Below are 17,426 nucleotides of genomic sequence, written 5' to 3' on the forward strand. Positions count from 1 at the left end.
ATCAATGTTTCACATAAGCACCATATCGGTCAGGTTCTTTTCGGTTTGACACCTTTTACTGGACCCTTGAAATCGATACTTATTCTTTCCCAGGGACTGGTGGCACGTATTAAATGTTGGTTTTTATCCAAGCTGTGATAGCGAGGCTTCACTTCACAACACGAACGACAGCTTTTGCAAACATTTTTCACATCATCTAGAGAAAACGGCAAGTTTTTTGAACTTTAAACTTTTTGAACTTTGCTCCAACCCTTTTGAAATCTCCTGCGCTGACAGCTCGCCACTGGCAATCTCGGGCAAGTGCCTTGAGTGCTCTTGCGTACGATGTGATAGTTTCATCTTGCTTCTGTTCCCTGGTGAGTAAAAGGTGACGGGCAAAAGTTTCGTTTTTCTCCTTTAAGTAGGCTTTATCGAGTACTTCCTTTGCTGCGTCGAAAGTAGAACAGTCCTCAACAAGGTCGTACACTTCAGGTGACAAATAACAGTGCAGTAATGCTATTTTATCTACTGCTGAGAAATTCTGAGAGCTTTGGTCGCCTTCAGAGGGTTCACGGCTTGGCACAGAACGCTGAACTGCTTCAAGAAAGGCGTTAAACGTTTTCAGCCAATGTCTGTAGTGCTTAGCAGCAAGTGCGTCACTCGGGTCAAGGTCTAGCACTTTCGGTTTCAACAAACGTTCCATCACCAGATAAATAAGTTGATTAAATTGTTACGATATAAACCAAACTAGAAACATAACTTGGCTTTAATCAACTTAAATTCGTGCTAAACAAACAAAACAAATATAAGGTTAACTAAATATATCTACGGTAGACATAGTTCTGCACAATTCTATTCTCCTCGTTCTGCCAGTACAACTGCAAGATTGATTGATTGATTGATTGTTATGGTTTGTTTTATGTCGCTTTACAACATCTATGGTCTTTTAGCGACAGTCATTATTATAATAGCTATTTAGCACAGTTAGAACACAACAGGGCATAGTGAAGGGTGCAATACGACACAACACAACATAATACGATACAGTAGTTTAAACACATCATTAGTGGAAAAGAAATTCTTGTAGGAGGTTAGGCCCACGAAAGTCAGGTACTTCTTTGGAATTGCACGCTTGGTGTTACAAACTGAAACAAAATAAGGAAAGCCCAGCCAGCAAATCAATCGCCTTCCACACCGACTCAATGTCCAAAGACGCTGAATCAATGTAAAAAGCGATCGATCTCTGGCTGGGAGCAGACACGACACGGGTGCACTACTGTACAGTATAACATGGATGATTACAGTGATTAAAACAATAATTTAAATGAGCTTATTGCAGGAGTTTATAAAAGCCAGCAGATGTGTAGTAGTTGGACGATTTTCAGCAAAATTTTTCACCGATATGTTTATTCCATGCTTGCTCAGATTTTGTTCAAGACACTTCCTTTGAGTTGCATATTTACTGCAATGAAATAGAAAATGATTCACAGTCTCAGGGGTCATACATGCGTCGCATAGTCCAGAAGTGTGGCATCCGATCTTGAAGAGGTGTTGGTTTAAACGGCAGTGACCGGTGATGAGTCTAAAAACGGTTGGATGGTCAGGCACTTTGTTTGTTCCTGCACTTTTGGTGTCAGGATATATAGATTTGTAGAGTTGGCCTGTGGTACTGTTTATATAATGATTATTCCATTTTTGCAGAGCTAGATCTTTGGTGAGGTTTTTGACTTCGCTTAGGCTGAGTTTTGTGTTTGCGGAGATGGGGGTAATGGCTGATGTTGGTATTGCTGGTATGGCTCCTGAAGCAAGTTTTGCTAAGAAATCAGCAGTTTCGTTTCCAGGAATGCCTACATGACTAGGAACCCATAAAAACTTTACTTTTGTTGTATTTGATATAATGCTGGAGTGAAGCAGAAGTATGTCATTGATTAAGCTGTGTTTTGTCCAAGTTGGATTTGAAATCGTCCGTAGTGCACTTAAGCAGTCGCTAATGATGACCGACTTACTTTGTTTGGTCTCTTTTATCCATATAAGTGCAGCCTTTATTGCAAACAGTTCGGCACTGAACACAGATGCGGATCTATTAATTGTGAAACAGCGTTTTATTCCATGGCGGTTTACAAAAAAGGAAGATCCGGTTTTCGTGTTGGTCTTGGATCCGTCTGTATATATGTTGAGAAATTCTGAGTAATTTTTTGTGAGGTGCTCAGCGACTATTCCAGAGATGGCATTTGGATGGTCAAGCTGGGAGGTTTCAGTTACAAGGGTGTAGTCAGTTGTGGGTATATAGACTTCCCAGGGTGGGATAGATGGTTCTTGGATGAGGTTTAGGGTAATATTCGTGTCTATTGTCTCGGTGAGGGAATGGAATGGTTGGTAGTTACTTGTGTTGATCAAATTTCTTGGCAAACTTTCCTCGAGGATGTCATGTGCTGGGTGGCGTAAAAATGTCAGAATGTGGGCTTTGTAGTTTAGACAAAGTTGCTCGTATCTAAGTGACAAGGGTAATTCATTGCAGTAGTGTTGTAGGTTTGAAATTGGGGTACTTTTCATTGCTCTGGAGCATATTCTTAGAGCTTCATTTTGTAATGTCAGAATTGGTTGGAGTGTGGTTTTGTTTGTGGCAAAATATGCTTCCATACCATATTCAATAACCGATCGTATTATGGCTTTGTAGATGCAAAGCAGTGCTGATTTTCCTGCTCCCCAGTTTGTGCCTTTCAGTACACGAAGAACATTTAGTCTTGATTTGGATTTTTCTGCAACATGTTTAGCATGGATGCTATACTTTCCATTTGACTGAAATGTGATTCCAAGGTATTTGTAGTCTTTTTTGATGGGGATTAACGATTTTTTTATTTTAAGTGTACACGGATCATATTTACGTTTGTTTGTAAAGAGCACAACCGCTGATTTGTTTGCGGAGATCTTGAAGCCCCATTTATCACACCAGTCTTTGGTTTTTGAAAAGTCAGATTTGATTATATTAGACAGAGTTGAGATGTCTTCACCTGTTTTCCAAAAACAGAAGTCATCTGCAAAAAGTGCTGTAGAAGAGGTAATTAAGTTTGGTAAATCGTTGATCGCTACGTTGAATAGTAATGGACTAATAACGCTGCCTTGAGGAATTACGTTTTCTAGTTTTCTTGTGGTAGATAAAGCTTTGACAACCTTGACTTGAAAAGTACGATTTGACAGGAAAAATTTGATCCAAGATAGCATGGCTCCTTTAATCCCTAAGTCATATAGTTTTAGGAGGACTGCGTCGTGATAGACCATATTATAAGCTTTCTCAAGGTCAAGAAATACTGTTTGTACTGATTCACCGCAAGCTAAGGATTTTTGGATGGTGTCGTGGAGTCTGATAATATGATCTGTCGTTCGACGTCTTTTTCTGAATCCAGACTGTTGAAGATGGAGTAGATTGTTTTGTTCTAGATACCATCTGAGGCGATTAGTTACTATTTTCTCCATAGTTTTGCAAAGGGTGCTGGTTAAAGAAATTGGTCTGTAGGAGGAGGGTATACCCGTTGGTTTGTTTGGCTTATGAATTGGGATGATGATTGAATGTTTCCATTTGAGTGGCAGTGTACCTGTTGACCAGACGTAGTTAAAGAAGTCGAGGAGGATATTCAAACTGCAAGGGGGTAGATGACATAACATTTGATAATAAATGCCGTCCGCTCCTGCGGCAGTGTTTTTATTACCTTTTAGGACTGTCTTCAACTCGTTCATTTGCAGGGGTGAATTGTAAGATTTATTGTAGAAATGGGTTTCCAGTTTTGATTGTAGATTGTTCGAAATTGAAAGACTGGAATTTTCACGGAATGTTTTTGAATAGTTGGTTGAGCTGCTAACTGAGAGAAATTGATCTGCAAGGATGTTGGCTTTGTTGGTATCACTTTCTGCTTTAGTGGCAAGAGTGGGAATTCTTTTGGTTTCCTTTATGCCTGAAAATTTTTTAATAATTTTCCACACTTTGTCAAGCTTTGTTTTACTATCGAGGGAACAGCAGAAATTGTTCCAGCTTTCTTTTTTTGCTTGGATGATGGTTTTTCTGGCAATTGCTCGGAGGCGTTTAAAGGCTTGGATGTCTGTTGGGTGTCTGGTACGATGAAAACGTTGTAGTGCTATTTTTTTGTTCCTTACTGCTCGTTTACAATCGTCATTCCACCATGGAACGCCATTTAATTTGAATGGTTTGGTTTTAGGAATTGCTATAGACGCGCAGAGTTGGATAGTTTCGGAGAGGTTTTGGTTAAATATATTTATATCATTTGAGACAACAGAAGAATTTAGATTTTCTGGGCATAATTTGGAATACTTTGCCCAATCAGCTCTTTGGAATGCCCATGATGGTACAAACTCTGCATTATCTGGGGAAGAAACATTGACTGTAGTAGCGACTATGCAGTGGTCACTACCCAAAAATTCATTGGTGACATCGGTGATGCATTTGTGCCCAAGGGAAGTAGAAGCAATAGTGAGGTCTAGAGTGTTCCATCGGGTTTCCGGCTTATTTAAAGACATGTGGGTGGGAACAGTGGTGTTGAGGATTACTGCATCATGATTTTCAATTTGTTCAAGTAGAGCATACCCTCTATTATTATTGTTGTTGCACCCCCACATGACATGGTGGGCATTGAAATCACCGCAAATTAATAATTTATTATGGTTATTGAAAATACAGTTTATTTGGTCACCTGCAAATGCGTTGGTGGGTGGGTTATATATACTGCATACAGTTAGGTGTTCGATTTTAATTGCAATAATTTCCAGCCGTGGGTCTGCATCTGGGATGGGTAGCTCTGTAAAGGAGATATTTCTTTTAATGCAGATTCCGACACCACCTCCTTTTCCCAAGTAAGCAGGTCTGTCTTTTCTGTAGAGATGATATCCAATAATATTAGGGGAGTATTTAGGAGTTAGGTGTGTTTCTTGTAAGCAAATGATATCCGGTGGGGTTTGTGAGCTTGCTATTAGTTGATTCAATTCCGGGATTTTCCTATAAATTGACCGACAGTCCACTGCCACACTGTGAGGAACATTAAATTATTAGTGATTTTAACATGTCCGAGTTTGTTAGAAATCCCATTCTAGAACCTGCTGCATCGGCGATAATTTGAAAAATGTCAATTTCTTTATTTTGGCTTTGAGCGTACGTTGTCTTGGTAATCACTTCTGCTAAAAAGGCAAGAAATAAGATTGGGTTATTTATAAAGTGGCCGCCCTCGTCTCCTACATTGGTTGGTTTAGAGGGTCCGGGTTTTTCCATTGTGACTGGAGTTATATTTATACCGTCATTAGTTTGGTTAGAGGATAGATTTTTATTCAATTGGTTTGTTTGAGTTGTGCTTGCTACAAGAGGAGGGAAGTCCAGATCATAACTTGGCATTTCTGTATTTACAGCTCTTTGCTGCTTGCAGGCTTCAGCGTATGTTAGGTTCTTAGTGGTTTTCATTTTCTGAATGGCTTTTTCTTTCAAGTACTTGGGGCAGTTTTTAGAAATAGCGACGTGATTTCCACCACAATTTGAGCATTTTACTGCTATACTTGGGCATTCATCATGCCTGTGTTGTTCACCGCATCGGAGACATTTGGTTTTAGATCTGCACAATTTTGCTATGTGTCCAAATCGATTGCAGTTGTAACATCTTAAGGGTTTTGGAATGTATTGCGAGACTCTAAAACGTTGGTAACCTATTTTTATTGAGTCTGGTAGTGATTTGCTATTGAAGATTAATAATACAGTGGTAGATGCAATTAGTTCAGACGAGTCAGAATTTCTTTTATTAAACCTTTTAACCGACCTTATGTTCGCATCCTTCAGCGCCGCAAGAATATCTCCATCCTCCATGCCGAGAGGAACATTATATATTACTCCATTTGCTCCAGGTGGTCTTTTGGCGTAGGCGGTGATCGGAATGTTGATGGTGTTTCCATCCGTCAGTGTCTTGGTTTTGAGGATAACCTCTATCTGGCTTGGGTTTGCATTTATCTGAAGTCCTCCATCTTGTCTTGCTGAGCAGGATTTGTATTCGCCTATTAGATAATGCAGACATCGGTCGATCAGTATCGGCGAGTACATTTTTAATGTTTTTTTTTGCTCTCCCGGCTGGTTCAATTTCAATATGACTGTAGTAGTATTGTTGCCATTTTTGTCTGGGTTGTATTCCGTTTGGTACTCCTCTTCGGAATGCATTCGTTTTCTTTTTAGAGACGGCGTCTCCTTCTTGTTTTCTGGGTCGTCTGTCTCCAGTTTGGTTGAGTTGATTTAAAATTGAAAGCTCAAATTTGTATTTCAGACTGCACCTTCCTTCTTGTTTTGCACCGCGCAAAACACTTGCTTCTCTGGGCAACTCGCAACCAAAAAATCGGCTATGCTTACTAGAGGAAATCTCACAACCTTCCTCTATCTTGAAAACTCTAGAATCGACAACTGCAAGATGAATCAGTGGCAAGGCTAGAGTACAGAACTAGAAAGCGTACAATTACCTAGGGCACACATGATTATGTAAGCGAGTAAACAAGGTGAACTACAGGCAAGCAATCATTACACACTCTGATCAGTCTACTTTGAATAGGTCTACAGCTTGTCGCCAGACAGCGATGACTGGGAAATTAATCCTGGAGATATCAAAGATATGAAAGTAATTGGTCAAGGAGGATTTGGAGTTGTTTTGAAAGGAACATGGACAAAGTAGGGATTGCATCAGTAAAATACATTGTGAATGACGCTTTTTTAGAACGAAATCATTTCTCTTTTTTTGAGTGCATAGTTTTATAACTGCATTAATGAGACCCATGGGTTGAAAAAGAGCCTTTGTTTGCAGTTAGGCTATTGCTCTTTATGAAATTTTAATGACTTTGTTAAAGGTTAGAAGATAGTTTCACAGAGTGATAAAGTTTATAAACTTTTCCTTAATGCATGGTAGCAACATTTATCTGATAAATACGAAAGTAAAAGTAAAAACATTTAAGCTGTTTTATTGTTTTAACTGACGCTTTGCGCACCATTATACAACGTGTATATCCTCAAAGTAAAGGTAAAGGTGAGTCCCATACTCGATCCAAGCATCGGGGAACGAGAAGATAAGGTTCTCATTAGACTAAGCCTTCGGTACTAACGAGAGTATAGGGTGGCCAGTTCCTTTCTCTCGGCCGCCTTTACTTCAGCAACTACGCCCACCCAATTTATTACACCCTGGGTAGAGGTGAGCGGTGTTTTTCAACAACCAGCTCCTCAAAGTAAATAACCTAAAAGATAAAACTTAGAATTTAACCTATATACCGCAGTGCGTTCGAAAGCAAGAGAAAAAAGGTAAAAGTGAAGCAATAAAACAACTCGTATTTTTCTACTTTTGCTTTTGTGTTCATCAGACCAACGTTATAACAATTGCTAGTGAATGCAGCCTAATTATCCGATTGAATATTCAAACATTTTAGTTATACGTTTATAAATTAATTTACAGTAGCAGACTATTATTAATCGCTTTCACTTGTAGGCCTACATCGACAAGTTTTACACTAAATCGCGAAAGATTGACTTCAACATCTAGGCCTACAATAGTTCATTAGTTATTGAAACAATAAGAATTCTTGATGTCTTTTTGAACACCATTGTTTCTCAAAAAAATCTCAATGAGGGTGTTTATGACAAAAAAATTTCTTACCTATCCTGCTTAACAGTGTTTCTCAATCTAAATTTGGGCAATTAAGGGATTAAATATAGGCTACGAATTGTAATTTTACATGTAACATTTATTATGTTTTTTCTTCATTTTTTTCAAAATTTTCTCCCTGCTTTGCTCACTCAACCACATTTTATTCACCTAATCAGCAACCTTGGGTAGGCTCAGTATAAAACTGGATTAAGGAAGTAAAAAGTTTTTGTGTCCCACGACAAAATAATGTAATATTTCGAAGTACACACTATTCACTTACCCTAGTTGATTGACAATTAAATTGGTAAATTTCAGTATTAATGCTGATAGGCCTTCAAGTGAAAATTGTCGTCAAAATACAGTAGGTGAAGCAAAGGTGGTGACATCTCAAATGGATTTTCGAAGTTTTAGCCTTCTGAAAGGCTACACCAGGCTATGCAAATTTTCAAGAAACAAATCATTGAAATCCTTCTGTGGTCGTGAATAATTTTTTTTTTAATGGTACCGTAGTCCAACTTAAATTTTAAACTGAACAACCCTAACTTAAACTTCTACCCAAATCTAATTTTAAGTTAATGAATTTGGTTATATCGTCAGACACTCAGACTAATAAAATAATGGCGTAACTCATTTTTTCTTGTTTTGAGATAATCGAAAAAAACTGTCTACACAGTTGTTTTTATCATATTTATTGTACAGTTAAACGAAAATAGCATGTAGACACAAGTACAATGAGCATGTATACTTTGATTTGCTTCATTTTGCATCCCATAATGTGTTGGGATGACTTAGGCCATTTTCCGAATGCACAGTCATGACTTAGGCCATTTGATATTTCGAGTTTATCAATATGAGTTTTTTAACGGTGACATAATAACAGTAATAATACGACTAGAATTAACAGGAAAATCCCTAATAGCAACTCCTATCGTTAGAGCTACCTATATTTCGTGCTAGACTGCATATTTCGCTCAAAAACAGTTCAGAGTTGGCAAGACAAGCTGAATAAATTACACTGGTTTACACAATTTTTGCTCTATGAACTTTCAAAGCTGATTTAGAGTAATTTTGGGGTGCTGAATCCGAATCTGACCTTAGATTTATCCTATCACGTCGGGTTTGTAAGATATGATAAGAGCAATTTGTTAATTTTGGTAAAAGTGGAAGATTTGACGTTGCGTTTATTGCACATACACATTGTGATATATCCAGACATCCAGGCCATGTGGTGCATAAGTAGTTGAAATATACTCACCAACTATAATTTTGATATCAATTTGTTTTCTAAGCAATATTATTAATAAGGCAGTGATAACAAGCTAAAAGGGGGGCTAAAAGTATAACTGACCCCCTCCCTCGTCAATGTTTTGCATAAAACCACAAAGATTTAAGCAGGCCTTTGGCAATACTTGTCCAGTAACCTTATTTAGGCTGTTTTGGCCTGTCTAACAGTAACCTTTCGTTATAGCACAGCATATGTTGGTGGTAAACGCAACGCCAAATCTTCCATATTTGACAAAAGTAACAACTTGTTGTTATCATATCTCACAAACTTGACGAGATAGGATAAATCTGAGGTCAGATTCGGATTCAGCACCCCAAAATTACTCTAAATCAGTCTTCAAAGTTAATGGAGCAAAAAAAAATTGTTTTTTTGTAGACCAGTGTTATCAGTGATGAGGCAAATTATCAAAAAAGGAGTCGCACCCTGTTGGCATAACATGTTTCATAGATTGGAGATCATTGTATTTCTTCAATTTTATTGGAAGATGGCTTGAAAAAATAGAAATCCATGTAGTGTCGCCTAAGTTTGTTTGTGACCGCTGTGGCATACCCTACCACTGCGCAGCCTCACATAATGGAACCTTGTACCTACAATACCTTTCCACTGCTTTCATGATTCAGGCCTTTAAGATCATGAACCGTGGGATCTCCAGCTTTCTTTCCAGGTCTGATACACAAAAAGCATCATCCATCGATTTTCATAAAATCACTGTGTTGCATCCTCTGTACATTGTTGGGATGCGGTCTGATCCTGGCATTCTGGAGGATAATTTCGTAATCTCTCGTCGTAAAAATGTCGTTTACCAATTTTCGCTCGATATTACTGTGCACAGTGTGCGTGCTATCGCACTCCATTCGAGTGTAACCAGCCACGAGGTACTTTTGAGTAATAGTGACGCCATGCTTCCATTCAAGGGCACAGTAGGCACTAGAGACATTAGAGTTTCTATTTTGATATCCACACCCATCATTCCAAATAACTATCTCCTCCAGACCGGGGCTTCCAGAAATTATCCGTTCGAAATGATTAAACTGCAAGAAAGCAAATACTTCATTGCGTAAATCACCTTCTGTTTCATTCCAAATAGAGCAATAAGCATCTTTTGATTAAAGATTGAATAGTGTAAAATGGTGTACCTGCAGCTTGGTTTTACAGTACGTACTGCTTGCCTTAGTTTTGGGACACAGAAGTGCAGCCTGTAAATCCATTGTCCATACGGATTTTAATGTGCTAGCGGACTATTTGTCTTTCATCTTCTCATCTCAAGCTTCATTCTTCAACTTGATGTGGCCATCGTATTGTTCCTTGGTAATATTACTGTGTTTGAATGAAACACACACGTCGCACTGATCCTTACGTGGTATGAACAGAGCACCCGGCAGCCGGTTGCAACTAGTTCCCCTGAAGCTGCACGTTTCTATCTTATTGGACCGCAGTGGACATGGAGCTGGCCAAGAGTGTGTGCGTAGCCCTTGCGTAGTCACGACCACCTTAAACAACCATACAAGCAAATGGCCTTTGTCTCAATTTGGACCTGAACCAAACAAAGCCCAATGGCGATGATCTCACGGGTAACGGGGGCAAGCTTGGTAGAGTTGGAAGCCTCCAGCCCGATTTCACACATTGGCGGCGGATCTATGATGATCGTCTCCCAGTGCCTTTTGCCCACGTCTTTTCCATCATAGACTGGGCCTCCAAAGCCACAAAGGACATCACCATCCAAAGCCAAATTCAATTTGAAGACAAACCAATGCTCGGACACGAGCTGGAGCCGACGATGAAGACGGAGAAGTTCTCATTATGAAATACTTCACTAAAATATGCTGTGCTTAATGATCATGTTCCTAATGATTCCGCAAGTTCTTTGTATTGCCGATGAAGTTGAATTATGGTAGTTCCAGGGTACAAGACTTTCTTCTTTCTGTACATTGTAATCTTTCTACAGTAATGGGCATGTACAGTAATGGACACTACAATAAACAAGTCATTGAGAAATTTCGCCAAAAAGTGGTTTTCCTCTTTTTCCATTTTAGCACATTTACCTACACATAAAAGTCAATTCAAACGTTTTGAAATCTATGTTTTCCTATGTTCTCCTCCCATCAGTGAAACTCAAGAATGATGGCGATGGACCAGCAATGAGCTTATAAAGTTGCTAAGTGTGATATTAAGCTGAGAATTAATTGTATCCAACAATGGCCTTCTACAAAAACCTGCCATGGGTGCAAGAAGACTCCGAGAACCGGTGCATTGAAAAGATCTGACCTGTATCACAGTGTGAGGTGATAAGTCGCACTACTAGAGTGCTAGGAAAATGAAGCTTCTCAAAGGAACAGAAAGAAAACAGATTTGTTTAAGTAGGGTATAGTTACTTGGAAATGGCCAAGATTACGATACATAGAATACAAAAAAACATAATTATTTTGTGCTAAATTAATCGTCTAGACTTGTGATGAAATAGAAGGTCTATTTCTGTACAATTTAGATCGTCGTCTTCCGACCATCTACTCTGTTGGAGGGAAGCTTTACTTCCAGCAAACGATTAAAAAGATTTGTAAAATGGCCTAAGTCATGCGTTTGAGTTAGGCCATTTGACATTTTTACGAAAATACCCCTTTCTCGTTAACGTAGGTTTTAGAAAATTATGTGGCAGATGCGCTATATTTTAGGGACCTACAAAACACTAATGTCTCAATTTCGTCAAAAAGTGAGTTACGCCATTATTTTATTAGTCTGACGATATGCAAAGCGACTTATGATACAAAACGTGCATCTTGATATAAAAAAATACATTATTGCTCCAACAACGCCCAAAATGTGACCAAAACAAGATTATGTTTGTCACATTTTTCCTGGGGGCAAGCCCCACATAGGCTACCTCTTATCTAAGTTTCCCTTTTCAGACATTAAGTTTTGCATTGTCCACTTATAGGCCTATTATGAATTTTGCTTTGTTAAAATTCTGGTCCTTTCCCAACTTTTTCCACATCCGCTACTGCATTGTTGACATATTTACTATTTTTTCTAAAAAAATCTTAGAGTTGTTTACTCTTTTGATAAATGATGAATGCAAATTGTTTCCTTCGTTGAAAGAAGAGTTTGCGACTATAAATAACGAATAAAATTATTTCTTGTCCTATTTTAAAATGCCGTAACTAAACGTGAGGGCTCACTAATGGATTTCAGGGAGGCCCAATATGGTGCCCACACGGCCCTGTACATCCGTTGTAGAATACTCTGTAAACCCAAAATTGATCCAATTTTTTGAGAGTAGCCTACCGTACCCTATTTATTTGAAAGTGAAAAGTAGCCTATATTTATTATTTTAGATTTGGTAAAGTCGTAGCTGTCAAAACTCTTCGTAAAAATTTTGTCAGCAACGATGTGGAATTTAAAAAAGAAGCTGAAGTCATGAAGTCCATTCAACATCCTCACCTTGTTCAGTTGCTCGGTAAGAATACACTCGTCGTTAACCGACGTTCAGTTTCCAATACTTGAGAACATAAAGCTCATTAACAAGGTTTACTGAAAGAGAGCCTTAATGCCCGGATTGTAGTGTAGGAATCGGAGTTGAAGTAGGAGGATTTTGGCATGTCTGGATTCCGAGTTATTAAAAAAGGCCGACTCCGTCTCCAGCTTGATACAAAAAAAATGAGCAATAAATATTTTGTTTTCAATCTTTTTTCAACATTGTTTTTTGTTCTTTGTACTGCACTTTAAAAATTCATCAGAAAATAAATGTGATATTATCCTATATCACTAGGTTCGACCGCAAAGGCAATTCGACTGTTGTCGAATATAGATAGAAATAGTTTATTGAATAGGAGGGAAATTAAAATGATACTTGACGTTTTTGTCAACAGTCTCTCAAACCACAATTCCGAGTGACCAGAACAGGAACAGTGGCAAGAAAAGTCGTTTTCTAAAATAACATAAAAGCACAAATCACGCATTTGTCTAAAACTACAAGGCAATATCGATTAATGTGAGTTTTTACATTGTTACATCCATCGTGAATATGCGTCGATCTTAGCGCTTCATGAAGCAGATAGTGTGCACTGTGAACAACATTAAATCAGCAACAAAATCCACATAATTAAAATGTCCATACCAATTTTTGCCAAGTAAGCCGGTGAAATTTCGACAACAGCTACAGTTTGAAATTCTTTACACAAGATTCCAATGCGGTTACAATTCAGCCATAACAAATGAAAATAACGCATTACGATACGTCGAAAATACGTAGATCCTGGGCAATGAAGCTGTATCATTAAGTAAGTATCATTTTAATCATTTTAAGTGAACACAGCGCGTTCAAAGCTGTTAGATATTGTATGTCAGACGATTAACACAAAGCAATGTCAAATTTACAAATTAGCAATCAATTTGTACTCACATAAAGCAATCTCTTTAAAGCTGCTTATCCGAATCCTACAAATCTCGACTTACTAAATAAGTCCGAACTGGTTGACAAAGCGCTGTCACAACCCAAGTTCACAGATGAACAGAACTTTTACCCAACGTTGGCTACAAACTGTCTGATCATATTTCAGGCACAAGTGCGCTTATTTAAGATAAATTTTTACATGTTTTGAAATTCTCAAGTTACAATAAAAAGCAACAAATCGAAAACAACATTTTCGATGAAATCATGGAATATTGTTTCTGTAAGCAATAAACTAAATCCCAAGGGGCGATGATTTCAGTAAATTGTTACGTCACAATAAACTTGGAGCCACCATGTTTTGCAAAGGCGTATGAAATCACCAAATTGATTTTCAAAACAAATTGTTTTTTCTATATTGTTTTAAAATAAGAAACTTTCCAGTTAACCAATTGCAGTTGATGAATCGTCAGGAAAAACCTGCTATGCCGTCAAAGAGGGCATTTATCAATATATTGCCACTCGTAAACACGTGAACTTCAAGGAACTTAGGCGGAGTGGAGAGAATATCTTACAATAAAAGTGTTTGTTTTTGTCAGCTTTTGTGAAAGTCGCTCGACATCGAGGATTGCTTTGAGGCAAAAAAGAAGGCCGGCGCTGTCTTTCTAGATCTCACAGCTGCCTATGACACCGTATGGCATCGCGGCCTTACTTGCAAGCTGCTTCGCCTGCTTCCTGACCGACATATGGTTCATATGATTATGGAACTTGTTAGGAACGGAAGCTTCACCCTCACCACCGGTAGCTCACGGCGAAGCAGACTGAGACGGCTGAAAAACGGCGTCCCACAGGGATCGGTCCTGGCTTCACTTCTTTTCAACATCTACACCCACGACCTGCCAACTACGGTCTCCGCAAAATACGCTTAAGCGGACGACCTGGCAATTCTCCACTCCACAAAGTCGTGGAAAAATCTAGAAGACACCTTGAGCCAGGACATGAAAACTCTCTCAGCCTATCTTCAGAACTGGCGACTGAAACTCAGCGAAACCAAAACTGTGGCAGCAGCTTTCCACCTCCACAATCGGAAAGCTGATCGTGAGCTACACGTCCAGAACAATGGAAAATCTCTGTCCTTTTGCCCCGAACCAAGATATCTTGGGGTAACACTGGACAGATCGCTCACATACCGCCACCATTTGGTGTCACTGCGCAAGAAACTCACATCCCGCGCTGCGCTACTCAAGCTCCTGGCAGGTTCTAGTTGGGGGGCGAGGGCTGACACTTTGCGTAAAGCAGCCTTAGCCCTTGTCTACTCTTCAGCAAAGTATTGTACACTTGTTTGGTTCCGCAGTGCTCACTGCCACATCATCGACACTGCCATAAACAGCGCCCTGCGCACAGTGACCGGATGCCTGCGTCCCACACCATTGGACAATCTCCCCATTCTCGCTGGCATCCAACCCGCTGAGCTTCGTCGCGAAGAAGCCACTCTGTCCCTCGGTTGACGGGCACTGGAAGCCTAATCACCTCCAACAAAAGATCTCTGCTCTTCCAAACGAGCACCCCCGTCGACTGAAATCAAGACACCCATTCGTGCCAGCCGCTCAACTTCTTGTCAACGAAGCTGATGTACAACACATCTCTGCAGCTACTTGGGCGGATCATAAATGGAGTTCTGAATGGAAGTCAAGCGCCACCAGACTCTATTCGTTCATCCCCGACGCCGACACACGCCCCATCGGCCTAACACTACAAAAACAGGCATCCGTGCGCCTCAACCGTCTCCGTACGGTCGTCGGGCTTTTCCTCTCAACCATGCACCAACGGGGAATGGCCTCTTCCTCCTCCTGTGAATGTGGTGCCGAGGAACAGACCGCAGACCATATCATCAATGACTGTTCCATCTTCAAGCCACCTAACGGAGTGGAAGGTCTGCGTGTCATGGATGATGAAACCAAAGACTGGCTGCTCTCTAGTAGCCTTCCAGTGTAGTCCGGGAACATCGTGAATCTGGGGTGGTAAAAGGATAGACCCTCGGCCCCAGAGGCTCACACGACGACGACGACGAAAGTCGCTGTTTCAATATCTATCGCAACTTAAGTAAACTTAAATTTATAAAAAGAACTAAAATTTAAACATAAATCTGGCAACACTGAAGCCGACTTTGGAGTCGGTTTACTCGGTTAGTTACAAATCGCAGACTCGAAGTCGTATATTTTTCCACAGACTCCACCACTCTGCTTACTGCTTAGTAGCCTACACTTGATTTACTTAGACATAGAATCTAACTTTTTTCTGTTCTTTATAAAACTATTCGCCATCTCAAGAGTTTTTCTGCAACACTGATGTCAACAAGTATGCTTGTTACAGTTCATCCCCCACTGCTAATCACTGCCAGGTTAAATTTTAATGATGTGTTTTAAACAAAATAGGCCTAGTTCAGGTGGAACGCTCACCGATCTAATAATGACAACAAACTACAAACATTCATAGATGATCTGCATGCCAACAATCTTGCAGGAGCTTTCAATCCAGTTCGATTAATTTAATTTACTGTTAACAGAATTTAATTGAGTCAATTCCACCATGTACGACGATTTGCGATTTTAATGGTCAGCAAGTGCTTGGTCTCACGGAATGCTCCCTGAACGGAGCATTGAAAACCTTTTTTTTCGGTTTAGTGGCCTACTTACAACACGCTGATCACTGTCCGAACAATTTAAACTGTTATATCTTGGGATTGTGCACAAAATGCAAAGTTTTGCGATAGTAACCAAGCAACTATCGTCTTGCTTTATGCAGTATATTATAGTGGCATAGCTTTAACCACCAAAGCTAGTGAAATCGTTTCAATTATTTGTTACTGTATTATTTTTTATAAAGGAATATGCACTTCTGAACGACCTCATCAACTCATATCAGAGTTCATGTGTAATGGGGACTTGGCAGAATATCTGAAGAAAAAAGAAGAAAAGGATGTTACTTGGGTTTCTCTTCTTCACATGGCCCTGCAAGTAGTCATGGGGATGGAATACTTGGAAGAAAGAAATTATGTCCACAGGTGAACATTAGTGACTTAGCGACACCATCTGCCGCCTTTGGTCCCAGACAACCACTTCATCTGGTCCAGATCTTGTCTGGGATATTAGGCTAGCTCAAATTGTGCCCTCTCCTTTAGGCTACAGTTTATAAAACCACTTCCTCAAAAGTACAGTAGCTTGATGGGAGATTAATACAACGCAAAAAAGTACCAATTCACAAGGTAGAATAATACAAACAGAAAACGCTGCTTATGTAGGCCCAAAAGGCAATGTACCGTAGGTCTACTGGGTATAGGCCAAAGGCTCAAACTCAAATTCCTCTGAGAGCTAAATAAACACTTGTAAATTAACCCGAAGGCCTCAATACATAATAAACAAAATAAAGCAGTAAAACGCAATAAAAAAAATGAATAAGAACGCTCCAAGAGCATTAGATGACAAGAAAAAGGAGTAAGAACAAAGAGATGAAAGAACATTGTACAAACGCAAAAAAACGCAAATGAAAAAGAAAAACAAAAAGAACATACACGAAAACGAACCTGGAAAGTAAAAATCTTGTAATCAACTTTCAAACAGGACGCAAAAAACTAAACTCAAGAAAAACTGATTTCAGCAAAGAATGCCAAGGTTACTATTGCGATAACAACACAATAAGTGAATAGGCAATGTGATGGTGATGTAACAATACGAGTTTCTCGAACACAATAACATGGCGCAACCTCGCGACAGTTGTGCTAAAAGGTGGTGTGAAGTTTGGTGGGCATTTTCAGGTTTTTTGAACAATTTTAGAGTGCATTTTACTTTTCTAAATCTATAGAAAAAATAATTAGGTTATTGTAATTGTTAAATTATTTCAAAGTCTAAAAATGTATCTCGAACGCACCAAAAGTCCTCTCGGGCCGCGTGTTTGAGACCTTTGGTATAATAGACTATTGGCTACTGCAATTCATAGTCTACTCCTAAAAACAGCTTTAAAATTAAAATATTACTCTTGTTTATAAGCAAGTCAAAGATAAATTCGTCAAAGTTTTGTTGAAACAAATCAGAAATCGTAGGGTACTGCATCTTAA

The 17,426-nt window shown here is 39.2% G+C and overlaps 1 protein-coding gene across 1 annotated transcript in view; it reads left to right on the plus strand.

Moving 5' to 3' along the window:
- LOC145768896 (tyrosine-protein kinase ABL1-like) overlaps positions 1–17,426 on the plus strand; it is a 51,067-nt gene that overhangs the window by 24,551 nt on the left and 9,090 nt on the right. The window contains exons 5-7 of the mRNA XM_082580502.1: positions 6,564–6,679; positions 12,258–12,379; positions 16,199–16,376. Coding sequence (XP_082436628.1) covers positions 6,564–6,679; positions 12,258–12,379; positions 16,199–16,376 — 416 coding nt within the window. The remainder of the gene's footprint in view (positions 1–6,563; positions 6,680–12,257; positions 12,380–16,198; positions 16,377–17,426) is intronic.

This window comes from Aplidium turbinatum, chromosome 4 (assembly GCF_918807975.1).
Source record: "Aplidium turbinatum chromosome 4, kaAplTurb1.1, whole genome shotgun sequence".
NCBI classification, from domain to species: domain Eukaryota; kingdom Metazoa; phylum Chordata; class Ascidiacea; order Aplousobranchia; family Polyclinidae; genus Aplidium; species Aplidium turbinatum.